This window comes from Aquarana catesbeiana, linkage group LG13 (genome assembly GCF_042186555.1).
Source record: "Aquarana catesbeiana isolate 2022-GZ linkage group LG13, ASM4218655v1, whole genome shotgun sequence".
NCBI classification, from domain to species: Eukaryota; Metazoa; Chordata; class Amphibia; order Anura; family Ranidae; genus Aquarana; species Aquarana catesbeiana.
The window spans coordinates 118,895,476-118,915,275 of NC_133336.1; the positions used below are offsets into that span (position 1 = coordinate 118,895,476).

The 19,800-nt window shown below is 41.9% G+C and overlaps 1 protein-coding gene across 2 annotated transcripts in view; it reads right to left on the reverse strand.

Moving 5' to 3' along the window:
- The window catches only part of HEATR5A (HEAT repeat containing 5A), a 238,349-nt gene that overhangs the window by 134,494 nt on the left and 84,055 nt on the right, over positions 1–19,800 (reverse strand). For both annotated transcript variants that reach the window (XM_073609190.1, XM_073609189.1), the window contains exons 13-16: positions 7,395–7,504; positions 7,099–7,262; positions 5,047–5,219; positions 4,826–4,931 (exon numbers count right to left, since the gene is read on the reverse strand). In XM_073609190.1, the coding sequence (XP_073465291.1) occupies positions 4,826–4,931; positions 5,047–5,219; positions 7,099–7,262; positions 7,395–7,504 (553 nt within the window). The remainder of the gene's footprint in view (positions 1–4,825; positions 4,932–5,046; positions 5,220–7,098; positions 7,263–7,394; positions 7,505–19,800) is intronic.

Consider the following 19,800-nt stretch of genomic DNA (forward strand, 5'->3'; position numbering starts at 1 on the left):
TGTTTTTCTGTCAATATGGGGTGCTGTGTGTACATTAATAAGGAAAAAAAAAATGAACTTAAATGATTTTAACAAATGGCTGCAATATAACAAAGAGTGAAAAATTTAAGGGGGTCTGAATACTTTCTGTCCCCACTGTATGTAAATATAGTTCACGAAAATGTTGCTTCACTGGTTCCGCCAAATCCACCAGAATGTGGTGTGCAGATATCACCTTCCGAGCATGAATTTCACCACCCCTCCACCACAATACACTCACTAGACACTATGCTACATAAATGTAAGCAGCATACAGCACTCAATAGTGGTACGGCCCGGTTCTCCCCTTTCTACACACCAGTTCTGGTGCTCTTTAAGCACACATTGGGGGCTATTCACGAAAGGCAAATCCACTTTGCACGACAAGTGCAAACTACAAGTGCAAAGTGCACTTGAATTTGCACTGAAAGTGCACTTGGAAGTGCAGTCACTGTAAATCTGAGGGGGACATGGAAGGAAAATAAAAAACAGCATTTTAGCTTGCACATGATTGAATGATAAAATCAGCAGAGCTTCCCCTCATGTCAGATCTATCCCTCAGATTTACAGCGACTGCACTTCCAAGTGCACGTTCAGTTCAATTTCAAATGCACTTTGCACTTGTAGTGCAAAGTGGATTTGCCTTTAGTAAATAACCCCCATGGTCTCTCTCTCACTTTCCCACTAGGTGGCAATAATGACCATAGTTGCTATATAGAGAGGAAAAATGCTCCCCACATGGAGCCACAGGAATAAATCATAGCGTAGTATTTATTATATCAACATGACAGACAGCATTAAGTAAAAATATTAGATCCAAAAAAAAAAAAGAATAAATAAGAAATTGTGGCCAAACTCACAATGATGGCCGCCATTCTGGCCGTGGCAGCGTGATGTCAGCATGTAAGCTCCATCTAACTCGTTTTGTGCAAAAGTATTACCTCAATGGTCTTTCGGTGCATTTGTATTTTGGTTTTTATGTCTAGAATTCCTGATAAGGTGGAATAGTGTTTTAATCCTTTTGTGTAATAATAAATACTGTGGATTTTTACTAGTTTGTTTTGTGCAAGTTCATCTGGGAGCACAGTTAAAGTGCTATTCCTATATATAGGTTTGGTAAACAAAAGAAACTTCTTGACCACCAGTGTCTTCCCAGACTAAAGCCTAGTACACACTGGCAGAATGCTGGCCCATATGTACGGTGGCCAGCTTCTGTCGAAGGGTCATGACCGAAAAAGAAAGAACAGGGCTCCTCATAGTACAATACCGTAAAAAAGAATTTATTATATAAAACTACAAGTTGCACTTACAAACAGAAGATACGTGATACATGCCACATCACTTCCGCCATTTGTTGGAATGCAGGTGGAACGTGGATGGCGTCCCTGCCATTTCCTATGAGCGTGATTTGATCTTCTGTTTGTAAGTGCAACTTGTAGTTTTATATAAAATTCTTTTTAACGGTATTGCACTATGAGGAGCCCTGTTCTTTCTTCTTGATCCATGTACCATATTTACTCTCTGATCATGCCATTTCCTGAGCTGCTGTTTCTGGAGATCTGTCTGCTTTGCTGGTTTTGACTACCTGTCATGGGTGTCAATTCCGTCTGGTGAGTAGGATATTTACCTAAAAGTTGGTGGAAGGAACCGCACCTCTGGAGACACTATATTTAGTTTTTGAACCACAAGTTTTTCAATAATTAGAAGACACCACTGGCACAGTTGTGGGGATTATTTGTTTTATTTGATTTGGTGGTGGTTTATTGGACAGTTATTTATTCAGTTATACATAAGTGTTTTTTTAGCGTGGTATGAAACCACAGTTGTTTTCTTTGCATTTTGGAGGATTTGTGCCTTACTACCTGCTGCTTGTCTTCACCAACATTTATATATTTTTCACATTGCACTGTTCATTACATTATTTAAGTTCCAGGGTGCGCAGGCCAAAAGGTTTGTTGATCCCTTCCTTTTTGCCAGAACTGGAAAGTGCCTTAAGCGGAACCCAGTGCTTCAAGATCACTTCCGGGTTAGCTCTGCAACGTCCTGTCCAGCAGGGTTGGGGTACAAAATTCCACAGTTAGTCTGAGGAAAGGCTGATCCACATAGCTGTCATATAGAAGCCAGATCAAGCAGCAATGTAGTAAGAAATCTTGATTGAAGAAAAAAGCTAGCATAAAATAAAGTTTTTTCCTAACAGAGCTGAAAAAAGATGTCCATTCGCCTAGGATATCAGCATGCTGGAAGTAGGAGGGGTTATCATGGGCCGGCCTACATTTTTTTTTGTTTGCAGTATTCAATCCTCCTGTAGGCTGCAGTAGAACCTGACAGTTATTGACTTTCTTTATCCCTCAATAGTCGAGAAAGAAAAAAAAAAAAATATAATATATATATATATATATATTTATATTTTTTTTTTTTTTTAACCACTTCAGCCCCGGAAGGTTTTACCCACTGCCTGACCGGGCCATTTTTTGCGTTATGGCACTGCGTCGCTTTAACTGACAATTGTGCAGTCGTGCGATGCTGTACCCAAATAAAATTGATGCCCTTTTTTTCCCACAATTAGAGCTTTCGTTTGGTGGCATTTGATCACCTCTGGGGTTTTTATTTTTTTTTGCTAGAAAATACAAAAGATCGACAATGTTGAAAAAAAAAAAAAAACACAATATTTTTTACTGTTTGCTATAATGCCTATCCAAATACATTTTTTTTTATAATTTCTTCATCAATTTAGGGCAATATGTATTCTGCTACATACTTTTGGTAAACAAAATCCCAATAAGGGTATATTGATTGGTTTGCGCAAAAGTTATAGCGTCTACAAAATAGAGGACTGATTTAGGGACGTTTTTTATTGTTTTTACTGGTAATGGCGGCAATCTGCGATTTTTAGCGGGCTGCAACATTGCGGCAGACAAATCTGACCCCAAGTGACACTTTTTGGGGACCAGTGACACCAATATAGTGATCATTGCTAAAAAAAAGAAATGCACTGATCCCTGTGTAAATGACACTGGCAGGGAAGGTGTTAACTACAGGGGTGATCAAGGGGTTAAGTGTGTTCCCTGGGAGATGTTACTAACTGTGGGGAGAGTGGATTCACTGGAGGAAAAGAGATCGTGATTCAGCTTAGCTGAAACACAATTTCTCTCTTTTCCTCCCTGACAGAGCAGCGGTGTGCTTGGTTTACATCGGCACACCGCTGCTCCGTGTCTCTTCTGAAAGATCGGTGGGTCGTGGTGGCCATTGTGGCCGCTGGACCCACTGATTGGCTCTCGTTGTGTCCAACTTACAGTGGGAGCGGCGCACCCGCTGAACCGCTTGCACTGAGTCACATACAGGTACGCGATTTTGCGCACTCGGGCCGCCCTGCAGTAGTAAACGTACGTGGAGAGGTCTGCAAGTAGTTAATTAAGTCATAGTATAGATTAGAGAGAAGATTTACTTGCCAGAACAGAAATATGGGAAAGGACTAAGTTTAGTATTTAAAGAGGCAGGCTATGGTGCTACATCCTGATTCTGGCTTTACTGCCTAGTCACTGACCTGAAACAAGTATACAGTATATCCAACTGTTTTAAAACAGTAAGAAAAATTTAGAATATAGAGGTGTTTCAGACAGACTTAGATGTAGGCTTCCAAAAAGCTGGTGGGGTAAAGTCTAACCCAGGTTGTAGGAGGCTATTATTGTATTGCAACTGGAGAGTGGTTGGGTTCCACCTCAAATGATTGTCTGTGTCTAAAAGGCCAAAGTCACTGGACAAAAGCAGTCTGAGTAGGGTAACAGTTGCCAATATTGAAGGGAGAGCAAGTACAAGTGGAATTAAACAAAAAAAATCTGAAGTCTATAAAATACCTAATTTAAGAGTAGACCTACATTTTTTCTAACATCAAATGGCCACTAAGCAAAGACTGAAATAAGAGATGAGAGATAAATCAATTTTTTTTAGTGTCTATCCTATAGGAAGGAATTCTTCTTCAAACACTAATACGGTAACCAAGAAGTAGTAAAAGAAACATAAATAAAATTGTTCCACCACTTTGATTGGCAGCAGAATCACCTGAACACTGAATTATAACAAGGGACGTGCAGTGAGGTCAGTGTTTGGTGAGGCACTGGCTAGTATCAGAGCCAGATACACACAGATTACATATTCACAAATTTTGTATTCGATTTCATTATGTAGGCGACTGTAGTTTTACTAGTTATACTCATTTCACAAAAATATTTTAACGGTATGAGAAAAACATGGGATTATGGGTAAACCTTATTCCCATAAACCCATGTTTTTTCCTTGTAGTTAAGAGGGCTGGGCTGGAAGGGAGCATGTGTCTTTTAGACACATGTCCCCTTCTATGACACTGCAGTGAGAGAAGAGCCTCCACTGCAGCATTTTTATTGGACAGCTTGGACCAATGGTGCTTTACCATTGGTCCAAGGCTCCAAGCTGTCCATTGAGCTTAGTGCCTCTGACAAGAAGTCAGAGGCACCGTGAGCTCATCCTCTCAGTCTGCTGCAAACAGTGTGTGTCAGCTTGTATTTAAATTTGCCACGCTGTATGTAGTGTCTGACAGGCTGCGCAAAGAGCCCCATGTCTCTGGAACCATAGGTGCTAGGGGCCCCAGTGGTGGGGTAGGACTTTGGCTACCTACCCCCAAAATTTGGGGTCTCTGTGACCCCAGATCACCACGCTATGACCCTCGAAGCTCGTTGTTTTTTTTTTTTATGCTCTGCCTCACCTGCCTCCCGATTGCATGTCCCTTATTAGAACAGTATTAATCTAGCAATTACTCCACAAGAACACTTACTTTGAGGAAGCAGCAGAGTGCAGCAAGAGCCGATAGCTGGATACTCTGTTGACGGGAGCCTTTTGTTTGCTTGACAGAATCCACCAGCTGCTCCAAGATTTGAACTCTACAGGTGGCAATGAAGAAATGGACAACATTTTATGTTCTTAAGTAGAAAATATCAGAAATCATAACTACGTGTAACATTTACATCCCGTAGTTATTATGTGTCCTAACCCTACCTCTGTGACTCGGGCATATTTGACAACAAAACGCCAAAGAGTGAGGCTGCAGCTTGGATGACTATGAAGGTTAGAGGCAGGGAGGTGGGCACCAACTCTCCTTCAGAGGGCATCTGATACACTGCATGAGTATCATATTCTAGACCGCCTGCAATCCCACTGCTGAGGAGGAGCTATATAGCAAAGGTGTAATTAAGAAAAAATAAAAATAAGGTCACATTATCATATTATTATTAAAAACACTGTCAGCATATTGAGCATAAAACTGAATTGACAACATTCTGAAAGTCTGAACTTCAAACAGAACCATCGTGAAGTCATTATCTTGTTTCCAGAGGAAAGTAAGTGTAGAGCACAAAAGCTGCTATACTGAATTGCATTCATTTTGGCAGGTAAACTGTTCACAAATATGTATTTTAACTGTCAGCCTGGAGTCATGTTTTGAAAAATTACCATGAAGACAATGTAACGTTCATTTTCTCTTCGTACTTCCCCTGCACAAATGTAATATACTTTTTTTATGTTATTGTCCTGTTTTGATAAAGACACAAAGATATTTGTATTTACCAACAAATCTTTTTTTTAGTCTATTGAGGAACACAGTAATTCAGAAACAGTCATGTTATGACAATGAAGGAAGAGGTTTTAATTAAGGGCGACTTCAACATTCCTAACATTAAATGGAATTCTCAAACTGCGTTTTCAAGCAGGAGCAGAATAAAATGGAGGAACTGAATGGGGTTTTCTGAAACAGATGGTAAACAGCCTGACTAGAGGATATCACATTCTAGACCTAGTAATGACAAATAGGATTGAATGATGCGGAAGTGGGAGAAAGTTTGGGTTCTAGTGATCACTTTTTTTTTGCTAAACTGAAAAATCATAAACAAGAACAAAAGTTTTGGATTTCAAATAGTCATATTTTGCTTAAGTTGGTAAATTTCTAAAAAATGAATTAGGGCTGGAGTAAAACAGGAGTCCGTAAACAGTGGGCACTATTGAAGTCTACTATCCTCGAGAAAACTAGGTTATAGGTCAGGAAAATTAATAAGAATACAGTAAATAGGAAAAAAACTGGTGGAAGGCTTGCAGTGTGAGCTGAATTTGCTTGCTTGCTTAATAAAATCAAATGGATTTTCAAGATGACAGCAATGTGTGGCCCTTTTGTTTTTTAATTTTAGTGCAGTGAGGAGTCAGGGAAGGTTGCTGGACTTTGGCATCCAGCTGGTATGCAAGACTGAGGAGGATAAAGGCAGCTTTGGGAGCAGGGAGACGTGCTGTGATTATCTATCTTAAACAGTGGTTTAAAGGATAAGTTCACCTTTAGAAAAAAATAAATGCACTTTTTTTTAATGTAAATGCATTTGTTATTTTCCTTCTAAAGGAGCCTGCAGAGCATTGCACTCGTGATCAGCAGATCGTGAGTGCAATGCCAGGCTCCTGCATACTCTCAGAATAACTGGCTGCCTATACCCCTGATACAGGCAGGCAGTTACTTGAGCAGGAAGATCAATGAACTATGGGAGTGCTTACCAGCACCCTCAAACTTCATTGGGAACTACATGTTGTCAGACTTGGTACTTGTAGTCTTTTCATTCACAGGAAACTGCGAATGAATGAAGCGGAACCCCGCACGGGAGCACTGTTTACAAATTGTGACAGAGGGTGCAGAGGGAGGATCCCCTCCCTGTAGTAATGGGGGGGGGGCGGATTGGGGGGAGAGGGGGTGCATGCTGAACATGTTGCATCACAACAAGGCGGCAGTATAACACAAAATGTTTCTCACTTCCCGTTTCCCTCAATGGAAAAAACAGAAAAAAATTGAGTAAGTTGGACTATAAAAGGGAGGGGGGTGCCCCAGAGGGACATGTGGCCAATCACCTGAAGGTATGCACTTATAACCCAAGGTGTATGAATATGTTGCGTGTGTCCTGCACTGTATGCTTATATAAAATGTATCCCCTTAAAAGTCAAATAAATAGTAACACAGGATATATAAATTGGGCCATATTATTTAGGACCCTCCATTAGACCAGTTCCTATGTAATTCACCTGCTCTTCAACAGCTCTGTGACTACTCTCCCGCAATGATGGTCCCAACAGCACTAGGTCATCAGGGTGACAGAGTGATGGCAGAAGGAACGCAGCTCCACTAGGTGTGTAGTCAGGAGACGACAGGTCAGCAACCAGTTCCTTTATAACAGCACAAATACTGCCTGTTTCCAAGACAGAACAATGTAAAGGCTGTAAAGTCTGGCTGATACAATAAAATCTCTATTAATTTGGTTATAAAACAGCACAGTAAAACATTGTTTTTAACAGTAAAATTATACAGGAAATAAAAATACCTTCATATGTTTTGGGAGGAAGTAGTTTCAGTAGCTGGTACAGCCTTAGTCTGTATAAGACAGAACAAGCCTTCAGGGGGTTTCCATACAGCTTCTGTAAGCTGGGTAGTCTAACCATGGGAAAAAGATTTACTGAATTATAGCAGACGGCATGAACAGAAAGATGAAGGAAAACAGGCATTTGAAATAAAACATCTTAAGTAGCACAAACACAAATATAATTTAGAGCTACAGAGTGTTACTGCTGATGCGCAACACTAACATTGGTGAAAAGCAGGTATTCAAAGAAAACATTCAGGAAAAATGTGAATTCCAAAATCTGTAACTGGTACAGTGTTGAAAATGTTACCGCAGGTTCTGGGGATTACTGGAACAAAAGCTCCAATCACAGTTTTTTCTTCTGCAGCACCACCTGATGGTAAATTCTGGTACTGAAAATGATTGTAATGTGTTAAAGCGGAGGTCCACCGACCATTCCTTTTTTTTTTTTTTTTTTTTTTTTTTTCTTTTCAACCATGCACACAATCAAATAATCGCAATGTTAGACTCACTGTTCTGGTGATTTATCTCCCCCGATGTCCGGTTTCCATTAAAAAACGAAGTTTTAAAAAAAGGGTATGGCCGGTTTCAACTTGCTTGTGGGCACGTGAAGCCCACAAGCATTAACTTCCTGGTTCCAGTGAATGCTGAGCTACCAGCATTCACTGCTCGTTCCCGCGCGTGCTCAGTTGTAACGGTGCGGAGTGCTGTAAACTGAGCAGGTTACCATCACAACGGGCGGCGTCATTGGAAGTTCCCGCCCTGTTGTGATGGCAACCAAAAATTAACACAACAAAACACAGACGAAGCAAAGGTCAGTACGGGGAGAGAGAGCAGACAATCTCGTGAGATATTGCGGCGGCGATCCGCATTGACTCCTGGAAATGCTGATACTTAGCTCCCAGGAGACAGTACGCCGCCGGGGAAAAGGATTGTACACACCTACTCCCACGGGAGTAACAGACAGGAAGTGCCACAATAAAGACAAATTATAAGGTAAATACAGCACTTCAATTTTTATTTTTTTTGTCATTTGCGCATCTATGCTTTTTTTTTTGCATTAGATGGGTTTCACATTCCTATACAAGTCAAAAAACAAATGTAATGTACCGTAGTTTATCGCCATTCCACGGTCGTATGCCATTTTAACCACTTGCCGACTGCTGGGCGTCCATGGACGTCCTGAGCTTCATAATGGTATATCTGAATGATGCCTGAAGCTACAGGCATCATTCAGATATCAGCGTTTTCAGCCGGTGATTTCCTACACTATAAGAATGATCATAGCGGCTGGTTAGCTGCTAGATCGTTCTTACGGGCGGCGAGAGGGGACTCCCCCCCCCCCCCTCCTATGCTTCTACTGACTCACCTCTGCAATCGGTGAGTCGGAGAACGGATCCACCGGCCCCCGGATGTCCACCATAGAGATATCCGGCAGACCAGATGGTCACCAGAGTCTCTTTGATCGTCGGAGGCCAGGCACGAGGTTATGACGTCACACCCTGCATTAAAAAAAAAAAAAAACGGCGCCACCTCAGCTGGAAAGCAGTGATCGTTTTTTGTTTTTTTTATTTTACGCTTCCCAGCTTGGGAGGTGAGATGTGGGGTCTTATTGATCCCATATCTCACTGTAAGGAGGTCCTGTCATGCCATATTCCTATTACAAGGAATGTTTACATTCCTTGTAATAGGAATAAAAGTGATCAAAACTTTTTTTTTTTTTAAAGTGTCAAATTAGAAAATTTTTAAAGTGCGCTCTCACAGAGAACCGAACGCATACTAAAGTCCTGCCCACATATGAAAATGGTGTTGAAAACACACATGTGGGGTGTCGCTACAAATGTTAGAGCGAGAGCAATAATTCTAGCCCTAGATCTCCTCTGTAACTCAAAACATGTAACCAGTAAAAAATGTTAAAGCGTCGCCTATGGGGAATTTTAAAGTACCGAAGTTTGGCTCCATTCCACGAGCGTGTGCAGTTTTGAAGGGTGACATGTTAGGTATCTATTTACTCGGCGCAACTTCATCTTTCACATTATGCAAAAAAATTGGGCTAACTTTACTGTTTTGTTTTTTTTAAAGCATGAAATATTGCTGCGCAAATACCATGCAAGATAAAAAGTTGCAATGACCGCCATTGTATTCTCTAGGGTCTCTGCTAAAAAAACATATATAATGTTTGGGAGTTCTATGTAATTTTCTAGCAAAACAATGATGATTTTTACATGTAGGAGAGAAATGTCAGAATTGGCCTGGTGGGCAAGTGGTTAAAGTATGATATGTTTAATATCTGTTTACTTGGTGTAACATCATCTTCTATATTTTACCACAAATTGGGTATTATATTGTGTTTGTGTGCACTAAAATTCATTCAACCACTGCACAAATACTGTGCGAAATAAAAAATTGCTACACCCACCATTTTATTCTCAATGGCCTCTGCTTAACTACCACAATACTGGGCACTTTCACCCCCTTCCTTCCCAGACCAATTTTCAGCTTTCTGTGCTCTCACACTTTGAATGACAATTACGCAGTCATGCTACACTGTACTCAGATGAAATTTTCATCATTTTGCTCACACAAATAGAGCTTTCTTTTGGTGGTATTTATTCACCACTGGGTTTTTTATTTTTGCAATATAAGCGCAAAAAGTGCAAAAATTTGGGGAAAAAAACAATATTTTCTACTCGGTTTTAAAAAAAATCCAATCAAATCAAATGTTGTCATAAATTTAGGACAGAATGTATTCTGCTACATGTCTTTGGTAAAAAAAAAAACCTGATAAGTGTATGATGATTGGTTTGTGTGAAAGTTAAAATCTACAAGAAATGCTACATATCACTGAAAATTGATCAATCCTGATGTACTGATGGCCTATCTAATTTCTTGAGGCCCTAAAATGTCAGGACAGTACAAATACCACCCAAATTACACCTTTTTTGTAAAGAGGACAGTCTAGGGTATTTAGTAAGAGGCATAGTGAGTTTTTTGAAGTTGCAATTTTTTGCCCACAATTGTCTGGAAAATGAAGACATTTTTTCTCTCCACAAAATTGTCATATTAACAAGTTATTTCTCACAAATAGGTAAACTTGCAATATTGCAACACCCTACATTCTGCTACTCCTCCTGAGTATGGCGATACCACATGTGTAAGACTTTTCCACAGCCTGGCTACATAGAGAGGCCCAACATGCAGGGAGCACCATCAGGTGTTCTAGGAGCATAAATCACACATTTAGTTTCCCGAGTACCTATCACATCTTTGAAGGCCCTGGGGCACCAGGACAGTGGAACTACCCACAAAATGACCCCATTTTGGAAAGCAAACACCCCAATATATATTCTATGAGGCATAATGAGTCTTTCGAACATGTAATTTTTTTCCACAAGTTTTTCGAAAATGTGGAAAGAAATTGAAAAACGTATTGTTTTTAGCCATGTTGACAGATTACTGGGACAGATGTGGGCAGTTGTGCACAGGGACAGATGTGCAAATGTGTACTGAGACAGATGATCAGGGACAGATGTGGCAGATGATCACGGACAGATGATTTTACTGGGACAGATGTGTGAGGTGTTGTGTGTGGGGACACAGTTTTGGGGACACTAGCTGGGTGATCAAAGTGTAAAAAACAGCTCATACACACTGATCCCTGGCTCGCGGCACAAATCGGCTCTCCTTCTCCTCACTGACAGGCTCCATGTAAGGAGAAGGAGAGCCGATCTCCTGGCATTGGCACTCTGTTTACATCACATGATGGCTGTGATCTGACAAAGCCATCATGTGATCAGGAGGGTCAATCACAGAGCCCTCCTGCCGATCCGAGACGCGGCGCGATCCCGCTCCTTCTGAGGGACGCTCAGGAATGTCCACTCAACAGAACGAAAGATCCGCCCGGCCGTTTATATGCAGTGGCCGGGTGGGAGGTATTTTTACACATATATATATATATATATATATATATATATATATATATATATATATATCTATCTATCTAGAGAGAGAGAGAGAGAGAGAGAGATACACACACACACGCACACAGATAGATATAGTTTAGAGATCCTAAGTAATTTTCTGGCAAAAAAATTTAGATTTTTACGAATATGTGAGAAGTGTCAGAATTGGTCGTGGGCTGAAGTGGTTAATTGAGACAAATGCGCACTATAAAAGGGATATGCTTTGTTCATATTTCAGGTCTGAGGTTTACAACCAATTTAAGGATCCTAATACCATGACTTCTGCTATCACAGCCAGATGTGATTAGTGAGAGTTCTGAGATCAGCCTGAGTCTCCGACAGTATCCTGTGTAGCATCTGCTACTGAGACCTGCAACCCGGAAACTAATAGATCCCGGCGGCAAGATGAGCAGCAAACAGTCGGCAGCGGACCGCCTCAGAGAATTCGCGAGGACCGACGAGCAGGACAGTGGGCGTAGCCCCCTACAGACGCGGAGTGGTGGACCATCAGCTTTGGAAACCCAAAAGCTCAGCACATCACAGCCTGAAGCAGGAGAAGCAGGCCAAGCTGACGCTGAAACAAGTAAGCTCACAACTAATGGCAGCCATCCACTTAAGCAACGCAGCTCTGACAGGTAAAATGGACGAGATTCAAATGGATATAGGACTGATCAGGCAGGAAATGCATAGCATTAGAGACAGGATGGCAGAAGCTGAAAACAGGATATCTCTATTGGAGGACACTTTATCTCCTATGCCCAAAAAGGTGTCACTAGTAGAAAAACCGATTGCTATATGGTATCAGAAAACAGACGATTTTGAGAATCGCCATGCGCCGCAATAATTTAAGGATAGATTATGATTATGTATTTTAGTACACCGGAGCAAGCCCATGAATTGATTCGGACATTTAAACCTGCACCTAAATAATGGATAGTGAGGAGTTGAGAGATATCCTATGATAGGGATGCCGTCGGGCGGATTTATGGGGAACATACTGGGAGAGAACATTGATCTTTTTTTTTTTAGTTTTGGGCTTTTTTTTTGTGTTATTTTAAAGTAAAGTAATTTTGAAGGCAAAGGGGGGGGGGGAGTGAAGGTAGACATATATATGAAAAATTATGTTATTGTTGTTGACCGTCCCCCCCCCCCCCCCCTTTCTCTTTTTTTTTTTTTTACATACACAGTAAAAGATACACCGTATAAGTGCAAGAGGAGAGAGAGGTGGAACACATAAATACACAGGGAAAGGGCTAGGAAGAGGGAGGAGTAGGAAGTAAAGGGGGGGAGGGAAAAGGAAGGGGTAAGAACACACATATCTGTGGCTTTTTTTTTCTTCACAGGATAATAAGATAGGGGGGTTGAGGAGCAGTAAGGCTGAAACCGATACAAATTACCTATATAGTAGCAGATGCGATATGTCAGTAATGCCCTAAATTTTTTTATATGGCAGTGGGATGAATGGATGAGTGGGGAAAAGATGAGAGTAGTAGGGGAAAGTAAGCAGGTGGGAGAGAGGTCACTAATAATAGGGGGAGTGTCAGTTTTTTTTGTGGAAAGATGGTAGAGATGATTAATCAGTGCACTTTTCTGTCATGGAATGTGAGAGGCATGGGTACGGCATTGAAGCGTACACAGGTCTTTACAGAGATTCGTAAAGCACAAGCAAAAATAATACAGTATCTCACAAAAGTGAGTATACTCCTCACATATTTGTAAATATTTTATTATATCTTTTCATGTGACAACACTGAAGAAATGACACTTTACAACAATGTAAAGTAGTGAGTGTACAGAGCTTGTATAACAGTGTAATTTTGCTGTCCCTCAAAATAACTCAACACACAGCCATTAATGTCTAAACCACTGGCAACAAAAAATTAGTACACCCCTAAGTGAAAATGTCCAAATTAGGCCCAAAGTATCAATATTTTGTGTGGCCGTCATTATTTTCCAGCACTGCCTTAACCCTCTTGGGCATGGAGTTCACCAGCGCTTCACAGGTTGCCGCTGGAGTCCACTTCCACTCCTCCATGACAACATCAAGGAGCTGGTGGATGTTAGAGACCTTGCGCTCCTCCACTTTCCATTTGAGGGTGGCCCACAGATGCTCAGTAGGGTTTAGGTCTGGAGACATGCTTGGCCAGTCCATCAACCTTACCCTCAGCTTCTTTAGCAAGGCAGTGGTCATCTTGAAGGTGTGTTTGGGGTTGTTATCACGTTGGAATACTGCCCTGAGGCCCAGTCTCGGAAAGGAGGGGATCATGCTCTGCTTCAATATGTCAAAGTACATGTTAGCATTCATGGTTCCCTTAATGAACTGTAGCTGACCAGTGATGGCAGCACTCATGCAGCCCCAGACCATGACACTCCCACCACCATGCTTGACTGTAGGCAAGACATACTTGTCTTTGTACTCCTCACCTGGTTGCCGGAACACACTCTTGAAACCATCTGAACCAAATAAGTTTATCTTGTTCTCATCATACCACAGGACATGGTTCCAGTAATCCATGTCCATAGTCTGCTTGTCTCCAGCAAACTGTTTGCGGGCTTTCTTGTGCGTCATCTTTAGAAGAGGCTTCCTTCTGGGACGACAGCCACGCAGACCAATTTTATGCAGCATGAGGCTTATGGTCTGAGCACTGACAGGCTGACCCCGCCCCCACCCCTTCAACCTCTGCAGCAATGCTGGCAGAGCTCATACATCTATTTCCCAAAGACAACCTCTGGATATGACGCTGAGCATGTGCACTCAACTGCTTTGGTCTACCATGGCGAGGCCTGTTCTGAGTGGAACCTGCCCTGTTAAACCGCTGTATGGTCTTGGCCACCGTGCTGCAACTCATTTTCAGGATATTGGCAATCTTCTTATAGCCTAGGTCATCTTTATGTAGAGAAACAATGATTTTTTTCAGATCCTCAGGGATTTCTTTGCCATGAGATGCCATGCGGAACTTTCAATGACAAGTATGAGAGAGTGAGAGCGATAACACCAAATTTAACACACCTGCTCCCCATTCACACCTGAGACCTTGTAACACTAAACGAGTCACATGACCCGGGGAGAGAAAATGACTAATTGGGCCCAATTTTGTCAATTTTCATTTAGGGGTGTTCACTTTTGTTGCCAGCGGTTTAGACTTTAATGGCTGTGTGTTGAGTTATTTTGAGGGGACAGCAAATTTACACTGTTATACAAGCTGTACACTCACTACTTTATATTGTAGAAGAGTATAATTTCTTCAGTGTTGTCACATGAAAAGATATAATAAAATATTTACAAAAATGTGAGGGGTGTACTCACTTTTTTGAGATACTGTATGTATTCAAGAAACACATATGGTTAAAGACAGACTTGATTATCTTAAAAGATTGTGGATTCAGTGGTCTTGCCACCCTTGCCATACAACTTATTCAAGGGGGGTTTCCCTGATGGTGCATAAGACAGTGACATGGGAGTGTATTAGGGTAAAGAGTAGGGATGGGCGAACAGTTCGGCCCGAGCAAAAGTTCAGGCTGAACTTTGGTTGTTCGGATGTTCTGCAAACACCAAACAATATGTGGTGTTCGAGGCAAATTCTAAAGCCGCTGGAACACCGTTAAACTCTATGGGACACTAACATGAAAAATCTAAAGTGCTCATTTTAAAGGCTTATATGCAAGTTATTATCACAAAAAGTTTTTGAGGACCTGGGTCCTGCCCCAGGGGACATGTATCAATGCAAAAACTTCGTGTTTGGGGGGTGTCTATAGTATGCCTGTAAAGTGGCGCATTTTGTCTGGTATGGATTTTAAGGGGAGCCCTGTGCCAAATTTTTTAAAAAATGGCGTAGGGGTCCCCCTCAAAATCCATACCAGACTCTTATCCAGGCACGCAACCTGGCAGGCCTCAGGAAAAGGGGGGGGGGGAGAGAGCACCCCCCCTCCTGAACCATACCAGGCCACATGCCCTCAACATGGGGAGGGTGCTTTGGGGTAGCCCCCCAAAGCACCTTGTCCCCATGTTGATGGGGAGAAGGGCCTCATCCCCACAACCCTTGCCCGTGGTTGTGGGGGTCTGCAGGCGGGGGGCTTATCGGAATCTGGAAACCCCCTTTAACAAGAGAACCCCCAGATACCGCCCCCCCAGTGTGAAATGGTAACAGGGTACAAATGTACCCCTACCATTTCACAAAAAAAGTGTTAAAATGTTAAAAAACGACAAGACACAGCTTGGGGACAAGTCCTTTATTAAAAGATTAAAAAAAAAAAAAATGTCCCACGATGTCCATTCATCTTCTTATATCGCTCCGCCGATGGACCGAAAAAAAGAAAAACAAATCCGCCACCGATCCTCCTCTATGGGAGGCTCCCGCCATGTGACACTTCTTTGCTGATGACAGTTCTTATATAACTGAGGGCAGGGCCACCCTGTGACGTACCCGGGTGACCCCGCCCCTCTCTGACGCCACGGGGACTTTCCCATGGCTTCCCCATGGCGTCCGAGGGGGCAGGGCCTCCCGGTTACGTAAACGGGTGACCCCGCCCCACTCAGTAAGAAGGGTCACACGGCGGGAGCCTCTCATAGAGGAGGATCGGTGGCATTTTTCTTTTTCGGTCCGTCGCGGCTTGAAGATGATGTATGGACATCATGGGACATTTTTCTTTTTTAATGAAGGACTTGTCCCCAAGCTGTGTCTTGTCGTTTTTAACATTGACACTTTTTTTGTGAAATGGTAAGGGTACATTTCACACAGGGGGGCGGGATCTGGGGGTCCCCTTGTTAAAGGGGGCTTCTAGATTCTGATAAGCCCCCCGCCCGCAGACCCCCACAACCACTGGGCAAGGGCTGTGGGGATGAGACCCTTGTCCCCATCAACATTTGGACAAGGTACTTTGGGGGGCTACCCCAAAGCACCCTCCCCATGTTGAGGGCATGTGGCCTGGTACGGTTCGGGGGGGGATTTCTCTCGTCCCACCCTCTTTTCCTGCGACCTGCTAGGTTGCGTGCTCGGATAAGGGTCTGGTATGGATTTTGGGGGGACCCCTACGCCTTTTTTAAAATTTTAAATTTTGGCGTAGGGTTCCCCTTAAAATCCATACCAGACCTGCAGGGTCTGGAATGGATTTTTGGGGGGGGGGGGGACTCCTACACCATTTTTTAAAAATTTGGTGCAGGGTTCCCCTTAATTTCTATATCATACCCGAAGAGACTGGTATGGATTTTAGGGGGACCCCCACACAATTTTTATTTTGATTTGGGGTTCCCCTTAATATTTATACCAGACCCAAAAGGCCTGGTAATGGACTGGGGGATCCCATGCTCTTTTTTTTCAATGAGTTTTATCTATAGTGCCGAGACCCGACAATTCATTACAGCCACGATCAGTTTTAAATGACAATTTTTCCTTCAGAAATGTCATTTTGCTGTGGTACTGTTCTAAACACAGGAAAAATGCGCCACTTTACAGGCATACTATAGACACCCCCAGGCACGATATTTAAAGGAATATTTCATTTTTATGGTTTCACTTCAAGCATTAAAAAAAAAAAAAATCACTGCTCACGAAAAAAACATCCGTTTTAGAAAAAAAATGTTTGCATTGATACATGCCCCTGGGGCAGGACCGAGGTCCCCAAACACTTTTTATGACAATAACTTGCATATAAGCCTTGAGAAAATTAGCACTTTTGATTATTCATGTTTGTGTCCCATAGACTTTAATGGTGTTCGTGTGTTCTGCCGAATTTTTTGCCTGTTCGGTATGTTCTGGTGCGAACTGAACCGGGGGGTGTTCGTCTCATCCCTAGTAAAGAGGGACCCTGAAGGGAGATATGTTTTCGTCTTTGCCACAATATACTTAATGCCATTTGTCCTCATGGGGATATAAAATCGCCCTCCAGCTACATTAGGAGTATTAGAAGGAAGCAATGTTATTCATGACAGAGTACCCAGGGGCACATCATATATGTATGGGGGATTTCAATATGTGGTTGAACCCAAAGATGGATAGATATGCGAAAAAACCCCAGAAAGGAATGGTGGGATCTAATGTTTTAGAGACATTTATAGAAGAGGCAGGATGGATCGACTTATGGAGAATTAAAAATGTTGGATGTTAGATCCTACACGTGGTGTGCACCAGGAAGAGGATGCATGTCTCGAATAGATCTGGCTTTGGGAAATGAGAAGATACTTCCATTCAGTGACATAAATGCCCAGGGGGGTGTCTGATCACTCTGGGTTGACATTTAATTTAACAATATGTCCAAGGGGAATGCATCTGGGATGTAGGATTCAGCCCTATTGGTTAACTCAGATTGGTTTAAATGATCGGATACCGGAACAGATGGAAATATTTCTGGAAGCCCATGGGGATAGAAAAATGGATGGTATATTTTGGGGCACGTTTAAGGCATATTTAAGGGAGGCATTGAAATCCACAATATCACATATAAAACGTATCAATAGACAGGAAGAAGAGGAATTAGTAGAACTATGTGCACAGGCAGAAGCAGATATTATAAAAGATCCCTCAAATAAAAAACAAATAAGATGGGGAGGATTAATGCGTCAGTATAAGAATCAATCAATAGTTAATGCTAAGCGTAAGAGGTTCTTTTTAAAACAAAAACATTTTGAGCAAGGACACCAGGCTAATAAGATGCCGAATTTCTTGATAAAACAACAATCATCATCACTAGCAATATCAAAGGTGAGAAACAAGAAAGGGGAGGTTTTTAGTGCAATAGACGACATGCTCACGACTTTTCATAAATATTACGTTAATATGTACACATCAATGCTGATATGCACAGTAGAAGAGATAGAGACATACCTGGAGGATTTAGAATTTCTTAAATTAACGGAGGAACAAAAGGAGATGATGGAGAAAGAGATAGAGGAGGAGGAAGTACGAGAGGCTATCCTTTCCTTGGGAAAGGGTAAATCCCCAGGACCGGACAGTATACAGTTGGAGGTGTATCATCGTTATGTGGAGATCATGGTACCAGTCTTGACTAGGATGTTTAGGGAGATTTTCTGCGGGAAGAGTGGTCTCCCTCTATGTATGTGGCAACAGTGTTATTAATACCAAAACCAGATAAAGACAGAAGTGATTGTGCGTCGTATAGACCAATCTCACTATTAAATATAGATTATAAAGTGCTGCCAAAAATATTGGCTAGGAGGCTTAATGGGGTAATTTTGTCTATTGTAATTGGTGGCGAAACAGGGTTTATGCCAGGGAAATCTACCTCAAACGATATAAGAACGCAATTATTGGCACAACTGAGTGAGTTTATCCTGGAGACGAGTGCCTTGGCATCTTTGGACACTGCCAAAGCATTTGACTCTGTAGAGTGGGAGTTCTTGCAGGTATCGTTGAAAAGAAGTGGATTCGGGGAGAGATTCAGAAAATGGATAAGATTATTATACAAACAACCATGCTCAAATGTATTGATAAATGCATTATTATCCCCCACAATAAGGCTATATAGGGGAACAAGGCAAGGATGTCCACTGTCCCCCCCAATTATTTGCCATTGCAATTGAAGCACCCAAAACGACCCAAAACAGCAGCAGGGTTGGCACTGCCAGATTTATATTTATATTATCTGGCAGGCCAATTAAAACACTTAAGAGCGTGGGTAACGCAGGAACAAGAAACGGGGGTGAAACAATACTTATTAAGTAAGATGCAAGTAAATGATCTCTTGGTGGGTCTGGAAGCAACTGACTTGAGGAGGGTTGGAGCAAAAATTCCTCTTATTATACTGGCTAGGTCAGTATGGAAGGAGGCAAAAAAAACTGACGGAATTTATTGATATCCTGCCAGAAACTGCTTTGTGGAATAACCCAATATTTGAACAGTTAGAGGCATTTGAGTACATTTTGGGTACAGAAAAAGGTAACAATTGGACAGATATATAATAAAAATACAATATGACCATACGAGAACCTGTGTAAACAATATAACCTCTCAAGTAGACAGTTCTATAAGTATTTGCAGCTCCGACATGTATTACAGGCACAGTTTGGAGGGGAGGAATTTAAAATATCTAAATATCCCCTCATAGGGATCCTGAAAACACAGAGACCAAATGGATTAATAACTAAACTATAGTCACACCTATTACAAAGTAAAATATACGGTGAACCTGTGGGGGCAAGGGATAAATGGCAGGTAGCCATTCCAGATATGACCAATCAGGAGTGGGATGAAATCTGCTCCTCTCATTTGAAAGTATTCCTGGCAATGAATAATAGTATAATTCAGCTAAATATAATACATCAGACTTACCTTGGTCCAAATAGGTTGTATAAAATGAAGAGAGTATCTGCCCCAAACTGTACACGATGTGGGCAGAAGGGTGTAGATTTTCTCCACTAAATGTGGTACTGTGGGAGTATAAGGGGATAC